At 33.8% G+C, this 19,430-nt stretch overlaps 4 protein-coding genes across 9 annotated transcripts; 3 read left to right on the forward strand and 1 right to left on the reverse strand.

Annotated features, from left to right (window-relative positions):
• The first annotated feature begins 368 nt into the window (after nucleotides 1-368).
• LOC104732821 (phosphatidylinositol/phosphatidylcholine transfer protein SFH14-like) lies at nucleotides 369-4,121 on the forward strand. 4 transcript variants are annotated; one of them, XM_087489336.1, is made up of 15 exons: nucleotides 369-598; nucleotides 891-948; nucleotides 1,027-1,306; nucleotides 1,392-1,491; nucleotides 1,570-1,836; nucleotides 1,922-1,999; nucleotides 2,125-2,258; nucleotides 2,344-2,393; nucleotides 2,499-2,598; nucleotides 2,701-2,799; nucleotides 2,874-2,987; nucleotides 3,082-3,217; nucleotides 3,300-3,646; nucleotides 3,749-3,814; nucleotides 3,932-4,121. In XM_087489336.1, exons 7-15 carry the CDS (start codon nucleotides 2,166-2,168, stop codon nucleotides 3,953-3,955), a joined length of 1,029 nt encoding a protein of 342 aa, XP_087345462.1. In that variant the 5' UTR covers nucleotides 369-598; nucleotides 891-948; nucleotides 1,027-1,306; nucleotides 1,392-1,491; nucleotides 1,570-1,836; nucleotides 1,922-1,999; nucleotides 2,125-2,165; the 3' UTR covers nucleotides 3,956-4,121. The 4 variants fall into 4 exon arrangements, with proteins under 4 accessions (XP_087345462.1, XP_010450723.2, XP_087345464.1 ...); XM_010452421.3 differs by having other exon boundaries at nucleotides 2,154-2,258; XM_087489338.1 differs by having other exon boundaries at nucleotides 373-598; nucleotides 2,185-2,258.
• A 925-nt stretch (nucleotides 4,122-5,046) lies between these two features.
• On the forward strand, nucleotides 5,047-6,373 carry LOC104732837 (GPI-anchored protein LLG1). The gene is made up of 3 exons (XM_010452435.2): nucleotides 5,047-5,367; nucleotides 5,499-5,558; nucleotides 5,865-6,373. Exons 1-3 carry the CDS (start codon nucleotides 5,277-5,279, stop codon nucleotides 6,218-6,220), a joined length of 507 nt encoding a protein of 168 aa, XP_010450737.1. The 5' UTR covers nucleotides 5,047-5,276; the 3' UTR covers nucleotides 6,221-6,373.
• Nucleotides 6,374-6,409: 36 nt separating this feature from the next.
• Nucleotides 6,410-10,099, reverse strand: LOC109124689 (actin-related protein 8). 2 transcript variants are annotated; one of them, XM_010452443.3, is made up of 12 exons: nucleotides 9,502-10,099; nucleotides 9,327-9,412; nucleotides 9,165-9,235; nucleotides 8,980-9,047; nucleotides 8,833-8,894; nucleotides 8,655-8,752; nucleotides 8,317-8,398; nucleotides 7,931-8,073; nucleotides 7,683-7,831; nucleotides 7,289-7,422; nucleotides 7,001-7,119; nucleotides 6,410-6,718 (listed from the first exon to the last, which is right to left on the reverse strand). In XM_010452443.3, exons 1-12 carry the CDS (start codon nucleotides 9,936-9,938, stop codon nucleotides 6,647-6,649), a joined length of 1,521 nt encoding a protein of 506 aa, XP_010450745.2. In that variant the 5' UTR covers nucleotides 9,939-10,099; the 3' UTR covers nucleotides 6,410-6,646. The 2 variants fall into 2 exon arrangements, with proteins under 2 accessions (XP_010450745.2, XP_087345496.1); XM_087489370.1 differs by lacking the exon at nucleotides 9,502-10,099 and having other exon boundaries at nucleotides 8,980-9,069; nucleotides 9,327-9,388.
• A 3,821-nt stretch (nucleotides 10,100-13,920) lies between these two features.
• LOC104732857 (putative WD repeat-containing protein C2A9.03) lies at nucleotides 13,921-17,235 on the forward strand. Of its 2 annotated transcripts, none has more exons than XM_087489376.1 (11): nucleotides 13,921-14,065; nucleotides 14,574-14,653; nucleotides 14,753-14,874; nucleotides 14,980-15,147; nucleotides 15,243-15,329; nucleotides 15,521-15,655; nucleotides 15,751-15,861; nucleotides 16,024-16,115; nucleotides 16,217-16,322; nucleotides 16,412-16,498; nucleotides 16,583-17,235. In XM_087489376.1, the coding sequence occupies exons 2-11, from the start codon at nucleotides 14,641-14,643 to the stop codon at nucleotides 16,994-16,996; spliced, it is 1,335 nt and encodes a 444-aa protein (XP_087345502.1). In that variant the 5' UTR covers nucleotides 13,921-14,065; nucleotides 14,574-14,640; the 3' UTR covers nucleotides 16,997-17,235. The 2 variants fall into 2 exon arrangements, with proteins under 2 accessions (XP_087345502.1, XP_087345506.1); XM_087489380.1 differs by having other exon boundaries at nucleotides 13,963-14,387.
• The last annotated feature ends 2,195 nt before the right edge of the window (nucleotides 17,236-19,430 follow it).

Raw genomic sequence — 19,430 nt, forward strand, 5'->3', positions numbered from 1 at the left:
TACTTTATTCAGTCTTTTTCATATGTATGACAAAGATACATAATGTATTCAAATTGTAAAAGAATTTGGTGTAAGGCCACCATGACAACACCATGACAATGAAGTTTAAAATTTGAATAGACAAAAGTTGGATTCGGCCGGTTTTAACTTTTAAGTTTGGTAGATCAAATTAATAAGGCTTTAAGAAACGCATGAGGCAAACAACAGTTAATGCGAAACACTGCACGAACGAATACACACACACACACGATGCAAAGAAGAAAACGTGTGCAAGCCAAATTAATACAGCAAACTACGACTTCCAAAAAGTATTCATCTGAGCCTTATTAAAACGACATCGGATTTTATATAATGATATAAAAAAAAACACACAAAGATGTGGAAGGAGTTAAACTGCGAATGAGACATGTCGGCCATTTCGTGGTGTTAAGAAAAAAAACAGTCCTCCTCCTCCTCCAAATACTTTTGTTTAAAAAAGGAAACCCCCAGAGACAGAGAGAAACCAAGTGCACCAAAAATCCTCTGTTTTAGTTTTCTAAAAATTCAAAATCTCTTTGATCTCCTCGACAGATCTCTTCTTCTTTGTATATAGTAAGAGGTATAACCGTCGTCATCTTTTTTTATCTCTCTCTCTCTCTCTCTCTCTACCCTTTTTGGATATTGATGTTTTATCTGTTACAGCTTCTGTTACTATTTTTAAAAATCTCTCAGAAAAGTTTCTCTCTTTTATTGGAATCAAACCTTGCGTAACACTTGAAGGGCTCCCTTAGGGTTTTTGTCGATTCCTTTCTTTTACGACTTCGTCTTGCACCATTGCTTGTTTTTGGCAATGGGAGCAATTTAGGTCTCAAAGTTTTGATTTTTACTTGCGCTTTTTTTTTTTCCTTCAGAGGAGATATTTATCATCCCTTGAGAGACGTTTTTGACTCATTCTTCAAGAGATGTCAGGTAAATTTTTAGGAGATCCCATCAGTGAAATGGTTGAAATATAGATGTTTTGGTTGAAATATATAATTTGTGTTGCAGGTTGTGAAGAAACAAGAGAGAAACTATCAGATTCTGAGTGTATAGAGGATGAGCCAAGGCGTTCTAGAATTGGGAATTTGAGAAAGAAGGCTATTAGTTGTTCTAGTAAACTTACACATCCTTTGAAGAGGAAAGGCAAACGTAAAATCGATTACTTGATTCCTTTAATTGAAGATGTTAGGGATGAGAATGAGGAGAAGATTGTTTCTCAATTGCGTCAAGAACTTCTCAAGAAAGATTTGTTGCCTCCTAGGCATGATGATTACCATATGTTGTTAAGGTAAAAGTCAAGATGCATTTGCTATTTAAAGTTGTCTCTTATCTTATAGAAATGAAAAAGTTTAATGCTTTTTTTATATGTCTAGGTTTCTAAAAACAATGGACTTCAAAATTGACAAGACTGTCACGGCATGGGAACAAATGCTTAAATGGAGGAAAGATTTTGGAACCGATCACATTATACAGGTAATTAAGGGCTTTATCACTTTTTTGAGTTACAGAAGCATCTTGCTGTGGACCTAACAACATTTTACAAAAAAATAGGACTTTAATTTTAAAGAGTTGGACAAAGTGACAAGGCACTATCCTCAAGGGTATCATGGAGTTGATAAAGATGGGAGACCTATTTATATAGAGAGACTTGGGAAAACTCATCCTGGTAAGCTTATGGAGGTTACTACCATTGAGCGATACTTGAAGTACCATGTACAAGAATTTGAGAGGACCATTCAAGAGAAGCTCCCTGCGTGTTCAGTTGCAGCAAAGCGAAGAGTCACTACAACGACTACAATACTAGATGTTGAAGGCCTGGTATGGTTAAACAACTTCTGTAGATGTTTTAAAGGAATCACTTGGTTTTTCTTGAGTTATAATATCTCTCTATTTGGTTGTTCAGGGTATGAAGAACTTTACTCCTACAGCTGCTAATCTCTTGGCTAGCATTGCAAAAGTAGATTGCAATTATTACCCTGAGGTACTTAACTCTTTGAAAGAATACACTTTTCTGTATTACTATATTCCAAGCATTGAAAGGGAGAAGGTTTTGTCATATGACTCCAATGAGCTGAGTGGATATGGATGTTTCGGTTGCTCTAAAAGTTTGTAATGATGGTCTCTGACTCTTGCAGACTTTGCACCGAATGTTCATTGTCAATGCAGGGATTGGTTTTAGGAATATTCTTTGGCCTGCCGCACAGAAGCTTGTTGATCCGATGACTATTGCAAAGATACAAGTAATGATTAATTATCTCTCTTGAGTTTTAAGCATAGGTTCTCCTATTTGTTGTCAGGAAACCACTCATTACTTGTTTTACTCAGGTTTTGGACTCAAGATCCTTGTCTAAGTTACTTGAAGTGATTGATTCCAGGTTAATCTAATATAGGTCTACTCATAAGTTTTTGTTTTGTAGATAGCTTCATTCAAGTTTTGGTCACGGCATACTAACGTTATCATTACTGCTTTTCTTGTACAGTCAACTTCCAGAATTCTTAGGAGGCTTATGCAAATGTCCTAACGAAGGAGGGTGCTTGAGGTCTAACAAAGGACCCTGGAAAGATCCTGAAATTGTTGAGGCATGTCCTTTTTTTTTTATTATTGTTGTTTATAAGAGATTCATGAATCCATGAGCTGTAATGATAGGCTGAGCTGAATTTATCGGTGTCTTGTTTTTGCAGCTCGTACATCACATGGAAATAAATCCTATACCGCAAATTACAAAAACTCCTCTGCATATAAGAGATCATGATTCTACCACTCACATGATCCCGCCTAAAGTGAGTTCAATAGTAATTTATTAGGCTATAGCTTTTAAGTAACGTTCAAAGTTGTAACTTTTATTTCTTTGTAGGAATATTATAACGAAACTTTAAAAGAAGAGCCAGAGTCTGAAGAACATTACTATTCCAGTACTGGGTCAAGATCTTCAATGTACACTTGTTTAGTTCCTCCACTCTCTGATAAGGTGCTCTTCATAGCCCTACTTTTCATTTGGTACCTGTTTGTTTCTCAAAACGTTTTATTTTGATTCGTTTTTGACTAAGCCTCTTTGTGTGCAGGCTAGTACATCAGACGGTGATAAATTCATTACCACCGTGGAATCAATAGAACCAGCTCAAGGAGAACGGTCTCAAACCCAAACACATAACACGAACACTGATAGTTCTTCTTTTGTCAATACATCCAGAAGAGAAGGTGCTTGTTTCCTTCTTCATGCCTTTTGGTAATATCCTGTTCATATGGATTCTAATCGCTAATGATCTTTATTGCATTTTAGGTGGTCAGATTTTACGGTTTGGTGCACTTAGAGAGAAAATCAACGGCGAGAACATCTTCCTCTTTGTGAAAATACTACTAGCCTTTCCACTGAAGCTATTTGCTCTCTTTGCTTTCTTATTGCCTGGATACTGGCAAAGACAGAACAATAATGTAGTGGTCGTCCCAGCAGAATCATCGATAAACAACCCGGTTCTTGAGTGTTTAGATCGTCTAAAGAAGATGGAGAAAAAGTTCACAGAGATTAGTAGAAAACGTGTAAAAATCCCGGAAGCAAATGAGAAGCTATTAACGGAATCACTAGAGAGGATCAAGTCTCTAGAACTCGATCTTGACAAAACCAAATCAGTATGTTCACAACCCTCTCGATCTTGATCTTATAAGAAGCTTGACAAGCTATATCATATACTAAATACATCTTTTATATTTGTGTGTGTGTGTGTGTTTCAGGTATTACACTTAACATTAACAAAACAAGTTCAGATAACAGAACAGCTTGAATCTCATTACCAAGAAGTAAGCCCACTCAGATTTATCTAATAATTATTGACTTTTTTTTCTTTTCCTTAAATCCAATATATTTTGTGTGTTATATTCATAAGTTTGAGACTGTGTGCTTATTAATGTTGACAGCGAGGAACAGGATGCTGTTTCTGAAGCTTTTGGTATTTGCAATGAGATAGAAAATTCTATAAGCTGACAGAGACCTTTGGGGTTTTGTATGTTTCTTCTTCTTTATATCCCTTGTAAAAAAAAACACAAAATATATCTAAAATTTTCGAGTGAGGGAGGCGACTAATAATATCACGTATATGTTTGAAAATTGGAAGTCTTTTAATTTACCAATACAAAAGCTTACATAATCTCGAAATTAAATATTTGGGTAAAAAAGTAGTGAACTCATATATATATATATATATATATATATAGATATTACTATATCTTTCATTCTTAGTTGTGAACACACAGGGCTATGAATTCTTCATACTTTACCATCCATCCACCTAATCAAGGCGATCACGTACAATTACAAGCACTCAACACAAATTATGCTAAAAATCTATTTTTGGTCATAGCTACTCTTTTTTGTTTTTTTTGGGACAAAAATATAGAAAAGATCTAGTAGTTATTTTTGTAACTTGTATTCATTATGTTATGTGCAGCCAAAAAGAAAGTCACAAGTCGGTTTACTCTTAACACACTACTCAAAACCAACTCTCTCTACTCTCTCTACCCTGGCTACTAGTCATAAGTCATCGCCCAATTATTTGCATAAGGTTATATAAACATGAATAACAAATGACATAACAATTTGACAAATTTGAAAAAAAAAAAAAACTATTCAACAAAAAAAAAAAGACATAGAACTTAGTGATGTATATTAGAGTCAAATCTCTATTATAAAGCAACATTTGCTCCAACCCTACTCTATAATTTACTCTAAAATAGAGAAAATGATAGGATTACTCTATATATAGAGCAACTCTATTTCCACCTCTATTTTTTTTACACTAACTTTATTCTTTAATTTTTTTACACTAACTCTATTTCCACCTCTTCTTTAATTTTAGAGTTGAAAATAGAGTAATACATTGAAGGAAAACAATGTTTTATTTTTAAGTTACTCTATTTTAGAGGAAAAAATAGAGATATACATTGGAGATGGTCTTAGTGTAGTTTTGCTTTAATCATCGGAATTATTGAGAAAGAAGACAATTTAAACGACGCCGTTTCGGAGGTAAGAGGTTGAAGAAACAGACAGGCTCGCATGTTTCCGCGTTATTCTATCTATCTAGGCTGTAATCCAAATTGTTAAAATAAATATGTCATCGTCAGACTCATCTTATTTTATAGTATATACTTTATTTTTAATTTTACTCTCTCTCTCTCTCTCTATCTTCGTGTTCGTGGTTTGCCATAGTTCTTCTTCTTGAATCAGATCTCTTCGTGGTGACTTCTCTGTAACCAAAAGAGAACCATGGAGCTCAACTTCCTCTCTAGAGCTATCTTCTTCTTCTTTCTTCTACTTTCTCTTTTTTCTTCTTTCTCATCTTCAACTGTCATCTCAGGTACACACACCCACCTTTCTTGTTTTCTTTCTAACTCTGTCTTAGCCTTCTCGATCAGACTTCTTTAATTTGGTTATATTGGTCATCATCATCTTGAATTCTTTTTTTATTTTTTGGTTTATTTATTGCAGATGGTGTCTTCCAATCTCAGAGTTCGGTTACCGGAAGAAACCTGCTTCAGACCAAGAAACGCAAGTTCTTCTTTATTATTCTCTATCTTCTTTCCCTCAACGTACTTTTTTACAATGATTCCACCATTTGATTGTTCTCTGTTTTTAGTATGTAGTAGATCTTAGTTAGAGTTTCCATTTATATACTTATTCCCCAATGTGTTCTATACACATACACAGATCCAGATTAAAGATATAGTTAGATATGTTCTTGATGTTCAATTGGTGTTGTGTCTTAATGGCAAGTCTTTGGGGATTTTAGAATGTTTGGTTTTTTTTTCTTCTATGTGACATTTGGTTTCTCTATTTTCTTTTTTTATGGAACAGCATGTCCTGTGAACTTTGAGTTTATGAACTACAAGATCATAACCGACAAATGCAAAGGTCCCAAATTCCCACCAAAGGAATGTTGCGCTGCCTTCAAGGAATTTTCTTGTCCTTACGCTGACGAGCTCAACGACCTTAGCACAGAGTGTGCTACCACTATGTTCAGTTACATCAATCTCTATGGTAAATACCCGCCTGGTCTTTTCGCTAACCAGTGTAAAGAAGGCAAAGAAGGTCTTGAATGCCCCGCTACGTCTCCCTCTTCAGCTGATGATGCAAATGCAAGCGCAGCCGTCACAGCTTCTTCTTCTTGTCTTTGGCTGACCGTTTCCGCGGCTTTCTTGGTGTTTATTTAGCTGTACTGAAGCCGAGAACATGCTTCTTGTAACAACCCGAGGAAGAGAGTATATGTATATCCACGATTTGTTTTGCTGTTTTACTGTTTCATTCTTTTGATTTTTAGGGACTTCAAAAAATTCTTAATGATAACTTTATGGCTTTTGTGTGTATCATTTGTCTCTTTTTATATGATTTAACCAACGAAGTGAATACTGATGATTGGTATCTATATAGATCAGCAAGAGGTCTTAATTACAGTATGTATATGTATATAAAGGTAAACAAGTAACTTAACTGTCATGGTTTTCACTAAGTTGTTTGCTGGCTTTTGCGTCCAATCAATCAAAGCATTGACACTATACATATACCGAATCATATAAAGACTTGCTCTGTCTCTCACTTGGTCTTTTTCCAATGGTAAGAAAAGAAACAAACTGAGAGATTCACCACATGAGTCTTGACTTGCGACGGAACTGCTTCCTTGTGATACACCATGGACCAGGAAATGTGCTTAACTGCGCATAGTAATAAGTAGAAACGCAATTGCATCAGCTCCACAAGACTGGACTTTGTTAAATTAATCTACGGAACATGCTTCGGATAAATGTCCAGTATAAAATCGAGATACGTAAAGGAGTCATTTATGCATCAGTATTCTCACACTATGCTTACTTCACCAAATGTGTCCAAAGTGTATATAATATCAAAGGGAGATTTCAGATAGTAGCACTTTAGAGATGATCTACTGTGTCATTTACTAGTAGGTTCATACATATGGATAGAAAATAATCACTTACATTACTGATAAGCTTTGCCCCATGCCATGCTGTGTCCACGCCACAAGGAGGCGGGAGTACTCTGACTCCATTGCTTATAGATGGAGAAAGGTGATCATGCAGTTCTCTCTCTAGCCTTTCTGGATACAGCTCACAAAACAAAACCGACGTCAGACATGTACCTTTTAGATCGAGTTTCAAAGATCTTTTAATCCATATGCAAGAAGTACTGGTTATTTGATGTATGCTTAAATTGATGCCATTGCAAAATATTAATGAAACAAAAGAAAGAGCTAATATTTATCGAACCTGCAAGCCCTGGTAAACAAGCGCTTCCCCCAGTCAGTACTACAGTCTTGAACCAACTATCATCAGCTGCAAGTCCCGCTGCATCACAGTGGTCCATACAGAGCGCCACTGCTTGGTGCAGACTCATCGCACGCCTGTTTTGGAAAGGACAAAACCAATACAAAAACAAATTATAAAATGGCCTGAGATGCATGTAGCTTTATAGTATTACTCGTGTGACTTTAGGATATATATATAAGAGTCATGATGAGAATAGTGGAACTTATAAACAAGTTGGTGCACTATACTGTATGGTCAGATGATATCATTTTTAGTTTCAGAACTATTCCGATCGAACCTCTTTAAGAGAGAAATGAAAGTTTAATGTGACTGTGATAAGGAATGCAGGTCTTACATTCCAGCAAGACGTGGTTGGAATAATATCTCCCCGGTTTGGAAACGCTCCTTTGACAAAGTAAACCATCCTTCACCTGAAACTTCCATTGAAGCTTGTGTGTCTTTTGAAAGTTCAGCTTTATAATCAAGAGCCACGTAACACAGTTTCTACATTCACATAACATAAAGAAAAGTATTACATGAAGCGATTGAATGGAAACCTACATAGTTATCTGCAACAGAGAACAAATTGGTCAATGGTAATACCTCTTTAAGAGTACGGACAGTGTAGAGTGATTGAAAGGAAACGTTGTTCTCTTGCATCTTCTCCCTAAGAAATCCCGTAAGTTTCAATGCTCCAAAACCAATGACTTCTACACCTACCTGGCGCATCACCTTACCATTCAAAACTGCAGAACACCCAGTAAACGTAAATTGTTATCACAGAAGTGAATGGTGCAGAAAGAATAAGAGAGATACATGATGATAATTTTCAGGAAGTTGTAGTGTTCAAATTTTCATCTTTAATAAACTTGGTTCCACAAAAGAAATCACATCATGAGTGACTAAAGCTCGAACGGCTACATCATGTCATTAAACAAGATCTGAGAAAATACAAAAAAGAGTAGAATCGTAGAGAGAAAACAGCTTACTTGGAAGAACGGTGATGACTTGGAAACCTATGTTGACGACAATTCCAGATGTCCGCCCTGCTGCATATAGAGCTAACACAGCCTGAGAACAGAGCATAGATTATTCATAATTTGCTTATGACTGTAATAGTAGAAAGGAATACATAAAGCTTAGTTATACTATCTGCAGTTAATGGTGAGATAATGCATCAAATACCCCAAAAAAACAAGTTTCCGCCAATACATACTATTAGATGTACTGTGTGGCTAAAGAGATGGAAAATACATTTCCCGGAGAAATGAAATTTCGAAGCAAAAGTTCCAATATTGGGGCACTAAAGAGTGAAAAAAGGACTCGCCTGATTAACTGCACAGACTGCAGGAACATTCATGTCAAACAAGACGTTAAGGATAGCAGTCTTAAGTTGCCGCCTTGATGCCTTGGCCGATTCAGTATCTGAAATAAACCTTAAATGTTTAAAAGTGGAACCACGAAATGTATAATCCTGAAGACAAACAAGTATTACTGTAGCTAACCATCAAAATGGCAGAGGGGCAGTGACACCACTATTGGTTGCATAGAGGACTTCACCTGCATCCTGTAAGAAATCTATCCACATGAAGTCGAGAAAGCAAATGCCAAAGATCAATTGCTAAACCATAATGAAAAGAAAAAAAACAGACCTGGTGAAAATGGTAGCAAAGAACTGTTGAAGTCTAGCATACATAGGAGACTCAATGTTGCCAAATTCCTGACGATCAAACTAGTAAGAACTATCTTGTGTGCAAGAGAACAAGAATTCAAAGCTTATTATCTTTTACTGTAATCAAAATCGTGAACCGCATCAAGTACAACACGATTGACTCACCAGAAAAGTAGCAGAACGTCCAGAAGGTGAATCAAACTTGCTCCAACCAAACTTACAATATCCAGAACCACCTTCATAACGAACAACACATACAGAAAAAGGAAACATCTTTCAGCACAATTAGAGGAAAGAACAAAAAAATGAAGAATTTTGAAACCATACCATCAATAATAACAGAACCAGGAACTTGAGCCCTCTGACCATAAATGCGCATAAATGACAACTCCCCTGATTGACTAGAAACCAATCTGCGAAAAACCATTAAAACCTTTTGAATCATCTAACATGTGTTATTAAACACTGATACCTCTCTTGAACCAAAGCAAAAAAAGCTCACCGGAGAGGGTAACCAGAGCGCAAACAAGTCTCAGCGAAGAAAATAGAGTCCCATGACTCTTGAGAAGACTGAAGATAAAACATCCAGAGACGATTACCAGAAGCTAAACATCTCCAGGCTTTACAAGTTAAGCTCAACATCACAGCATCTCTTGGCTGAATCAACATCAGTATCTGAACTAGTATATCCATAGGAAGCTGATCAAACGCACCGAGAGATGACGACGACATAGCTAGAGGCGGAAGAGGAGGAACACGACTCGTTGATGTCGGAGTCACCAAATCCTTACAACTATTCGATCGGTTCCACATCGATCCCCAGACCTTCCTTAGAATCATGGTCAGATTTTTTTTTATAATTTTTTTTCGGTTTCTGGAAATCAGAAAACTTTCCCGAGGCAACGGATCAGGAGGAGGACTACTGTTTTGATTCATCATCCGAGAGGAGAGTTGTGACGTGGAGTGATTGAGATAATGACACGTGTTTACTTGTACGGTGAGATGAGAAAAGGAACTCACCGACGACTCTCACTGATTCATGTCAAAGTCATCATAACGATATATATATATATTTTTTTTTGTAAGTTCTCGGCAAAAATACTTAACATATACTGTACTTATATATATATATTCAAAATACTAATTACTCCTTCCATATTAGAAATGATGATGTTTTCAAATTTTTACCGAAATTAAAAAAATAATAAATGATATGTCATTATTAATTACTTTTATTTATTTTTTTTAGTATTTATTTAGTTATATTTTTTTGGACACTTGTTATTCAATTGCATGCATACATTTAATTATATATTATAAAAATAAAAATATTAATTAATTATTTGATTTTAAAATCAAAATACATTAAATATATTAAAAATCATCATTTCTGATAGAAGAAAAAATCCTAAGACATTATTTTTTTTTGTAATAATGAGGGAGTATATTAAAACTTAATATAACTCTATTACCAAAATTATAACTACAAATATAAAGAAATTAAATATTTTAAATTAAAATATATTTAGAAGTTTTTAAAATATATTTTAAATTAAAATAAAATATTTAAAATAATCAAAAATATTTAGAAGTTTTAAATATATTTGTCCAAATTTTATAAAATTTATTCAAACCTAACCATTTAAACAAATATATACTATTTCGACTATTGAGAACCAAACCAAAATTATAAAATAACCATATAGATTCTAAACTTTTCTAGTCAAAATACCTAGAATCAAACAGATTTACCCAAAACCAAACCGTATATCCAAATCTTGTGAGCCCAATAAAGAATAAAATCGAGATGGTCAGACTAAACATGCTCAACAAGTAGACTTTATATAATCTGATCGTCCATGTCTCCTCCATATTCGTCATATCAAATTAGGAGTAAGAGTCTGAATGGTAATTGCAGTTCGAAAGAACAAATTCGTATGCAGATTAGATCGCTCTATTTTTAATATGGATAACAAACCGCTATAGTCAAACTCTTTGTATGCAAAAATAATCTGCCGCAATTTTATCTCTGTTTTCTTTCGAACATACCATTACGAACTACATTCGATGAATAGTAAATAAAAAATTGTCTAATCCTTAGATAGATTTGTCCACCCCAACCGCTACAACCATTTCATAATTATTTATCTTGTGAATCATAATTTTATTATATAAACCTTGGTTCTCAAAGTTAGTAACTCACTAGATCGTGACACGTGTTAATTTTAACGATCATATATCAAAGTTAAAAACTCACCAGATCATGACACATGTCAATTTTAATGATCAGAGATCAAAGTTAGTAACTCATCAGATCATGACACATGTCAATTTAAAAAAATTAGTAACTCACCAGATCGTGACACATGTTAATTTTAACGATCAGGGATCAAAGTTAAATACTCACCAGATTATGACATGTGTCAATTTTAACGATTAGAGATCAAAGTTAGTAACTCACCAGATCGTGACATGTGTCAATTTTAACGATTAGATATCAAAGTTAGTAACTCATCAGAACGTGACATATATCAATTTTAACGATAAAAAACCACAGTTTTCAAGCTTGGTAAAACAAAGCATAATATAATTGTAATCTTATTATATTAAAAACAAAACAACTAAAATAAATATACTATGTGCCATTTATATCAAAGTTTCACTGTTACAAAGATTCTTAACCACTACCTGGTAAAATAAATATATTATGTGTCATCCATATTTAGTCGTATAATTATACTATATAACCTAGCACATTAAATTTTATGTCTTTGTTTGCACACAATAAAAAAAAAAAATTATGTCTCTATGGTTAGCCAATTACGGACATTGAGTACTGCAAGAAGATTTGTGAAAACACATGCAAAGAAAACGAAGATCATGGAGAACCGATTGGCATTCTTAGGAAAAAAGCTTGAATTAATCTTTTTATTATATTAAAAATCTTATTATATAAAGTTGGGTTTTCAAATTAGCCACATGTCAAGTATACTGATGAAATGTTGACACGTGTCCAAAATTATTATTTTTCAAAACAGCTAATTAAAAAATAACATTAAATCTAAATAAAATTTACATGTTTATCTAAAAAAAATTCTAAATCAAAAAGGAAAATTAACAAAACTAATATATTTTCTATTGTAGGCTACTTATGTTATATGTGTTTTCTCAATAAGAGTTTGACATGTATAAACAAAAAAGTAATTCACTAAGCATGTATATTATTATTAATAAATTATGTCAAAAGAATAGGTTGAGAATAATTAATAAATTATCCCCCTCTCCAGGATATTGTCGCCCTACTTTTGATTTGGGTAAAAATAAGTTGAGAATTTATGATCCGAGAATATTTGAGACAAGGTCATAACTTTAAGTTGTTTTGGTACAATTGGATACTTCTGAAAAGTAAATAGGTCGTTGATCCTTAACGTGATTATGACATATGTCATGTTTTGGATTGTATATAAAGTTTCTATTTTGTATATCTGAATTATCTAAGACTTATATTGTGACAACCCGTCCCGCGAAACCCACTAGCCCACCGCTAGCTGCCCCAACGGACCGTCCGTGGACCCTGCTAGCCCACTGCTAGCTGTCCCAATGGACTCCAAGCTGGCCCTGCAGGGCATCGATCCTAACCCCTTACTGGGCAAATGGAACTATTCATCCAAATCCACAGTAGGTTATTGGTGAACCAGGCGTTCCTCGAACCCTGGTCCCCATCCTTTAACAACCTTCCCACAGGACAAGTTGCCACCAATTGATACCAAAAATGAAACAACCCTTCCCGTTTTTTTTTTATACCTTAATTTACTAGTGGTCCCATACCCACTAACATCCTATCAACAATCAATAACCGCGGATAACCAAATAAAACAAATTTCCATCAATTGGTGGCAACTTGTCCTGTGGGAAGGTTGTTAAAGGGTGGGGACCAGGGTTCGAGGAACGCCTGGCGCACCAATAACCTACTGGTGGATGTGGATTTCTACAGTGATGGGTTAGGATCGATGCCCTGCAGGACCAGCTTGGGGTCCGTTTGGGCGACTAGCAGTGAGGCTAGTGGGCTAGCAGTGAGGCTAGTGGGGTCCACGGGACGGGTTGTTACATATATATACCATCATGATTATAATTTTCAAATTTTTATTTTTATTATATTATATTAAATTTCTTTCAATTTCTCAATTTTTATTGGATTAGTCATAAAATCATTGTAATTGAGTAGATAATTTTCACCAGTTGTTCATCCAATATATTTGGAGTAAAAAAAACTTTATGGCTAAAGAAATTATATCACAAAACAATTTTAGTAATTATAAGAACTATAATTATGCCAAAATGAAAGTAAAACAACATAAAATTTGTTTAATTTGTTTAGAAGACATTTTATAGGTGGTGATAAAGAGCATACTTTAACAATAAAATAATTTTGGGTGTAAGAATATATTTTAATGGTAAAACATAGAGTAAAATTGTATGTGGTTACTTATTAGATGTTGCTTTGATGAATTTGCTGCATGTAAAATATTTTGTGAATAAGTTGTGAAACGTTTTTGAAATTTGACAATAATAATATTTGTAATGATGAATATTTGACAAAAGTTTTAGTGGGATAGAATTTAGCTTTAAATTATTATAATATACTAAAAATATAGAAATATAAATAATTGTATGAAGGTAAATTAAAAATTCTCTAACTTAAATTATTTATATATTTACTTTAGAAAAAAAATTCTTTATATATTTTTGAAAATTTGTTTTAGATTTACGATTTATTTTTTTAAATAATTTTATCTAGTTGTTGTATATAATAAAGATTTTTCAGTTGGTCCAAGAAAATAAGATTGGGTTAACTTCAATGATACGGGTAACGCGTGGTTATTGGATATTGGCTGTTAATATGCTGACGTGGATAATATTTGATTCCAAAAAAATGATCAACTTAACTTTTAAAAAAAAATACATGGAGTGTGTATGTTGTATACACAATAAAATTGGATCCTCTCATCAGATCCGGTGATTACCTAATTCGCGTCAATTTCTCAACACAAGTTTTCGAGATTTTGGTAATCGAATTTTTTTTTCATTTTATTCTTCTCACTTATTTAATCCTCTCTTTTCTTTTTCTTTTTTTTTTTTTCTTCTGGTGAAACCCCTCTTTTACTAATATTAGGGTTTTCTGGGGTTGAGATGATGACGACGATCTTATCGAATTAATATACCTCTTTTTCTTTTTCCTCCTGATTCAAAAACATAGGGTTTTTAGTGCATTAGATCGAATACTCTTTGATTTTTTTGTTACCTATTCATTTTTTTTTTTAATTGCAATTTTTATTGAAATTTTTGCGTTGCAATTTTAATTGATTCCTGGAGAATTGAATTTTGCGGGTAAGCCCTAATTTAGAGTTAGGAGATTCATAAATACAATAATTATATTAATGTTTTTTATTGTTCTGTTTATGCTTTTTATTGCTTTGTGAATTTTTTGATTATTGCTAAATTTATGAATTTTGCATCATCTTATTATTATTAATTTGTATTGGTTTGTGAATTGTTTACTATATAATATTGCAGGTTGGTTTTTGAGAAAGTGGGAATTGGATTTGGCTTTGTTTCAATTTGGGGATATCTAAGAGAAGATATGGCTGACTTTGGTTTGTTCTGTTTTCCCTTGTGTGTGATTTGAGTATTCTTTTTTCCTTGAATTGATCTCTCTCACTCACTCACCCCATGTTTGATTATGAACTTTGAAGATGAATATATGGCTGATGAGTATGACATGGATGATCTTGAAGATGATATGAATGCCGAGTTTGATGGTAGGGATATCGATGCTTCTGATTCCGAAGTCGAAGATTTAGACCAAGACCAATTGGTTTGTCTTCCTTCTTTACTCTGTTTCTCCGTTATTACTCTTTTGTGTATGTTCTTTAACACCACACCCAGTTTACTAACTTGTGTACATGGATTATTACTTCAGAACAAGTCTGCAGCAGATACTTCTGCTGCTCAAGCAAGGAATGGGAAAGATATTCAGGGTATACCCTGGGATAGACTTAGCGTTACTAGAAAAGAGTATAGGAAAACTAGGCTAGAACAGTATAAAAACTATGAAAATATCCCCAACTCGGGTGAGGAATCTGCTAAGGTGAATTGTAATTTCATGCTTCTTTTAAGGTTATTTATAAGGAGGTGTACATAGGTTGACCTTTTTCTCACTCTAGTCTTGCTTATTGGAACCAGAAATGCATGAATACTGAGAAAGGCAGCTCTTTCTATTCGTTCAGGAGGAATTCTAGATCAGTGAGATCAACCATTCTCCATTTCCAGGTTTGTCTACTTAAACCCTTCTCTGTTATGTCAAACAGTATGGTTCTTTGTTCAGATCATGTAAATATAACTTGGTAGCTTCTTTTTTTCTTCTTAGTCAGATGGAGTGTAATTCAAATGTAGACGTTCTCTATGCTACTGTTGTTGATGAAATCAGAGTTAGACTAATTATTTTCCCTTCTTTGTTGCAGTTGAGGAATTTGGTCTGGGCTACCTCAAAACATGATGTTTATCTATTGTCAAACTACTCTATCAGTCACTGGTCTTCTTTGACTGGTTCCAGGAATGAAATACTTAATGTTAAAGGTCATGTAGCTCCATCTGAGGTTCGTTTTTCAAGCATTATCGTAACTATCTTGTTGGGACTCCTTTTCGTCTCTGTTGGGTTTATTTAAAGACGATAATATTCTATATTATTCAGAAACATCCCGAGAGTTTGTTGGAAGGATTTACAGAGACTCAAATCAGCACTCTTGCAGTAAAAGAAAGACTGCTAGTTGCTGGTGGATTTCAGGGAGAACTCATTTGCAAGGTTAGTTTAACGACTTTGAATAGATATAATAAGGATAGTAGCAAACTTCGGTGTTTCCACCAACTGCTTAGAAGCCTCTTTCCATTGATTTAAACTGCCAAAGAAGTTGCTTATTCATCATGTTCCAATTTTGTGAATTTTTTTGTTCCCCCATACAAACAGCATCTTGATAGACCTGGTGTGAGCTTCTGTTCACGTACAACTTATACCGAAAACGCTATCACCAATGCAGTAGATATATACAGAAACTCCAGGTACCTCTTTGCCTTTCATAATATTACGTTGGTGGTTTTGTGCTTTCAAGTTTTAGGCTATAAGACAAACAGGACTGAAACTAGTACTATTGTCTTATTAGCGGCGCACTTCATTTCATGGCCTCAAATAATGACTGTGGAGTCAGAGACTTTGATATGGAGAGATACCAGCTTGTCCAACTCGTCCGTTTTCTATGGCCTGTCAACGTAAGCTCACTTAATTTCTCATTCTTCTGCTTTTCTGCAGATAAATCAAACTGAATCTTACAAAGCTATTTAATTGGAAATTTTTACAGCATAGCTCCCTTAGTCCTGATGGAAAACTAGTAGCAGTCGTTGGAGATGACCCAGATGGTCTACTGGTTGACTCAAGCAACGGACAGGTACTTAAGATTCTTCTTCCCGGAACTGTCTATTATACTGCGGTTAGGTCTTTTGGAACTTTACGGTTTTGAGTTTTGTTGCAGACGATCGGGACGCTAAAAGGTCACTTAGACTATTCGTTTGCATCAGCTTGGCATCCAAACGGTGTAACATTTGCCACAGGAAACCAAGACAAGACCTGTCGTATTTGGGACACAAGGAATCTCTCGGAATCAGTCGCTGTCCTAAAAGGTAACCTCGGAGCCGTACGGTCCATTAGGTTCACATCTGATGGACGGTACGTTGCAATGGCGGAGCCAGCAGATTTTGTCCATATCTATGACACAAAAACAGGTTACAAAAAGGAGCAAGAGATTGATTTCTTTGGAGAGATATCTGGGATTTCGTTTAGTCCAGATACTGAATCTCTCTTCGTCGGTGTTTGGGACCGGACTTATGGAAGTCTCTTGGAGTATGGTAGAACCAGAGACTACACTTATCTCGATTCATTACTCTGATGGAAAATCAATTTTAAGCCTTCTTTTATATTAAAAAAAAACACTTACATAAAATAATCTATTATATGCCTACTTGGTTAGGTTTCATAATCATACCGACAAAGAGAAAAAGAGAGAGAAACTATCAGAAGCTGTTCATTTGTGTAATTTGATTTGTTGTGCTTTTAAAATGTACATTTTTCACGGACTTGGAAATTGTCTTTGGGATTCATAAGTCAAAAAACTCAAATTCCTTCAAAGATCTTTTAGATTTGGCTATAAGATTTTTAACCAACAAAGAAACAGTCTTCCTAGAGTTGGATCATCCAACTTGGATTTATTTTGGCCTAAGCATCTTTTGCATATCATTACAAGAATATTCTCTCAAGTGTGTAACAATTTCTTGCGCGAGAAGCTTGTATCAGGTTAAGAAAAAACTAAATTTGGCTTGGTTTTGATTTTACATTACTTGAAACCATAACCAAAACTTTTGTGAAAATTAACTGATCCCATATTTTTGCAGTTCAATGCAAATAGAATCATTCCACATCGAGCATGTGTTGAGCTAGCATTGATTGTTAAGAGGATTTATATTAGGTTAAATCTCTGATAACTTGAATGACAGGTAAGAGTGGTCCTCCACTACTAAGTTTTTTGGCCACTAATTCACAACTCTAAATTTTGTACAAAACTTATGTAATCTCTTGTTAGTATTTTTACCTACTGGTCAATAAAGGCTTCATCATACAAAACTCGTTTATCGTAAAGTCTTATTTACCTGAGTGAAAATTAAATCTCGGAAGGGTGAGTACGATCAAGTAGAGTAGAAGTCTAGATCCCGCAGACCCGAACAATGATTTGTATAATAGATGAACATAAGAAAGATGTTGTCTCTTACAGAAAATCACAACACCTGCTTTAGTGTGCTGACATGCATATGTGTGGTTATGTACTTATGTAGATGAATTAGCTCACGATCTTTAGGCCTTACTCGTTCATCAGATCAAATCATTCTAGTAGTAGTTGGTAGGGTTTTAGGGAAGCTACTGTGATGTTGTTTGTCTTGACGGCTGCGATAATTTTGGTGTACTCCCTTGATTCCTGATCGATATCACTCTGCCTGGGAAAGCATGTTCCATCTAGTTGAGATGAACATACATTTTCATACAAATGCATAAAATTAATGCGTGGTCGACTTCGTGTGGTTAAATTGTGAGCGCACCAAAATACTTACATAGTTGATGGTTGAAAATGCACTTTAAGAATAAAAGCATATTGTTAAAGAGAAGATTAATATATTTTTAAAAGATCTAGAAAATAGGATCTAAGAAGTTACTAGCCAAAAAAAAAAAAGTTACATATGAACATTTTATGAAATGTAGGAGTTGAAAGTTAAGTGATTCATTTCCTTTCAAGTTTCTAACTAGAAATACCAAAAGTCTTAATGTATAATATCTAAAAATATTTAATGTTTTTTATTATGAAAATATAGACTTGATATTTTGTTTATACTTAAGAAGACTTGATTTAGTGCAGAGCATTCATGAAACTATATCATATATGTATCTAGTAGTTAATATACTTTTACATGTGTTTGTTATACCACTTTAATTTTATTAAAAATATCAAAGAAGAGTGGAAAGTCATATATAATAAGGAAAATGATATAAATTGTTTGAATAGGTTAATTAATTAATAAAGGTAAAAGGGAAAAGAAAAGAACATAAGATAAAATGATTAAGAAATTAGAAAAGAAATATGAAATATGATCCTCATGGGAAATATATTTTTACTAACCATTTATGATTTGGTTGGATTGTTCTGCTTTCTACTTTTTTTTTTTTTGACAGGTTAGATTTGTTCTGTTTATGAAGAAGTTCAATGGAGTAAAGAATACTTTCTTACTAGTAAGTATAATTTACATAAATAAATATTAAGATATCTATATATATATATATATATATATCTAAAAATATGTGTCAATAGAAATATTATACACTTGCACCTAATTGGGATGGTCAAATTTAAATTTTAGATATATTAGTTGTATGCTTTCAGTAATCACATACAATCTATCATTTGAATTAAATTGCACAAATTTATATTTAGATAAAACCATAATAAATAAAATAATATGTAAAAGTTAAATTAAAGACAAACCAACCCTGCAAAAGAAAAGCCAATTTTTAAAAAATACTTTCAGATAACCTAAAACTGTACCAATCTAAATCATTTTAGATTTGGATTTGAGGAAGTGAATCATCTTCAGGAAAAGTAGGACAATAATTTATAAGAACCCTTATTTTGAAGATTTAATTACAAATTAGGATAAGTATCCAAATTTCTCTCTACTAAACAAACCTTTTGGAATCCTACTGAAAAGATTTTCTTTTGATGCCAAAATGATTATCCCAATAATAATAAATAAATGAAAATCCAAAGAAAATCTTTTTAA

Source organism: Camelina sativa, chromosome 2, assembly GCF_030686135.1.
Source record: "Camelina sativa cultivar CO46 ecotype springtype chromosome 2, ASM3068613v1".
NCBI classification, from domain to species: domain Eukaryota; kingdom Viridiplantae; phylum Streptophyta; class Magnoliopsida; order Brassicales; family Brassicaceae; genus Camelina; species Camelina sativa.

Bases quoted from the DNA above. Each gene is read 5' to 3' on its own strand.
- LOC104732821 (XM_010452421.3), top strand. The intron at 1,307-1,391 runs GTAAAAGTCAAG...TTATATGTCTAG, and splicing joins GATTACCATATGTTGTTAAG to GTTTCTAAAAACAATGGACT. The intron at 3,815-3,931 runs GTAAGCCCACTC...TAATGTTGACAG, and splicing joins TTGAATCTCATTACCAAGAA to CGAGGAACAGGATGCTGTTT.
- LOC104732837 (XM_010452435.2), top strand. From the start codon at position 5,277: ATGGAGCTCAACTTCCTCTCTAGAGCTATCTTCTTCTTCTTTCTTCTA. The intron at 5,368-5,498 runs GTACACACACCC...TATTTATTGCAG, and splicing joins ATCTTCAACTGTCATCTCAG to ATGGTGTCTTCCAATCTCAG. The intron at 5,559-5,864 runs GCAAGTTCTTCT...TTTATGGAACAG, and splicing joins CCTGCTTCAGACCAAGAAAC to CATGTCCTGTGAACTTTGAG.
- LOC109124689 (XM_010452443.3), bottom strand. From the start codon at position 9,938: ATGATGAATCAAAACAGTAGTCCTCCTCCTGATCCGTTGCCTCGGGAA. The intron at 9,413-9,501 runs GTGAGCTTTTTT...GGTTTTTCGCAG, and splicing joins CGCTCTGGTTACCCTCTCCG to ATTGGTTTCTAGTCAATCAG. The intron at 7,832-7,930 runs GTATTACCATTG...ATGTGAATGTAG, and splicing joins CTGTCCGTACTCTTAAAGAG to AAACTGTGTTACGTGGCTCT.
- LOC104732857 (XM_087489376.1), top strand. The intron at 15,148-15,242 runs GTGAATTGTAAT...TATTGGAACCAG, and splicing joins CGGGTGAGGAATCTGCTAAG to AAATGCATGAATACTGAGAA. The intron at 15,862-16,023 runs GTTAGTTTAACG...CCATACAAACAG, and splicing joins AGGGAGAACTCATTTGCAAG to CATCTTGATAGACCTGGTGT.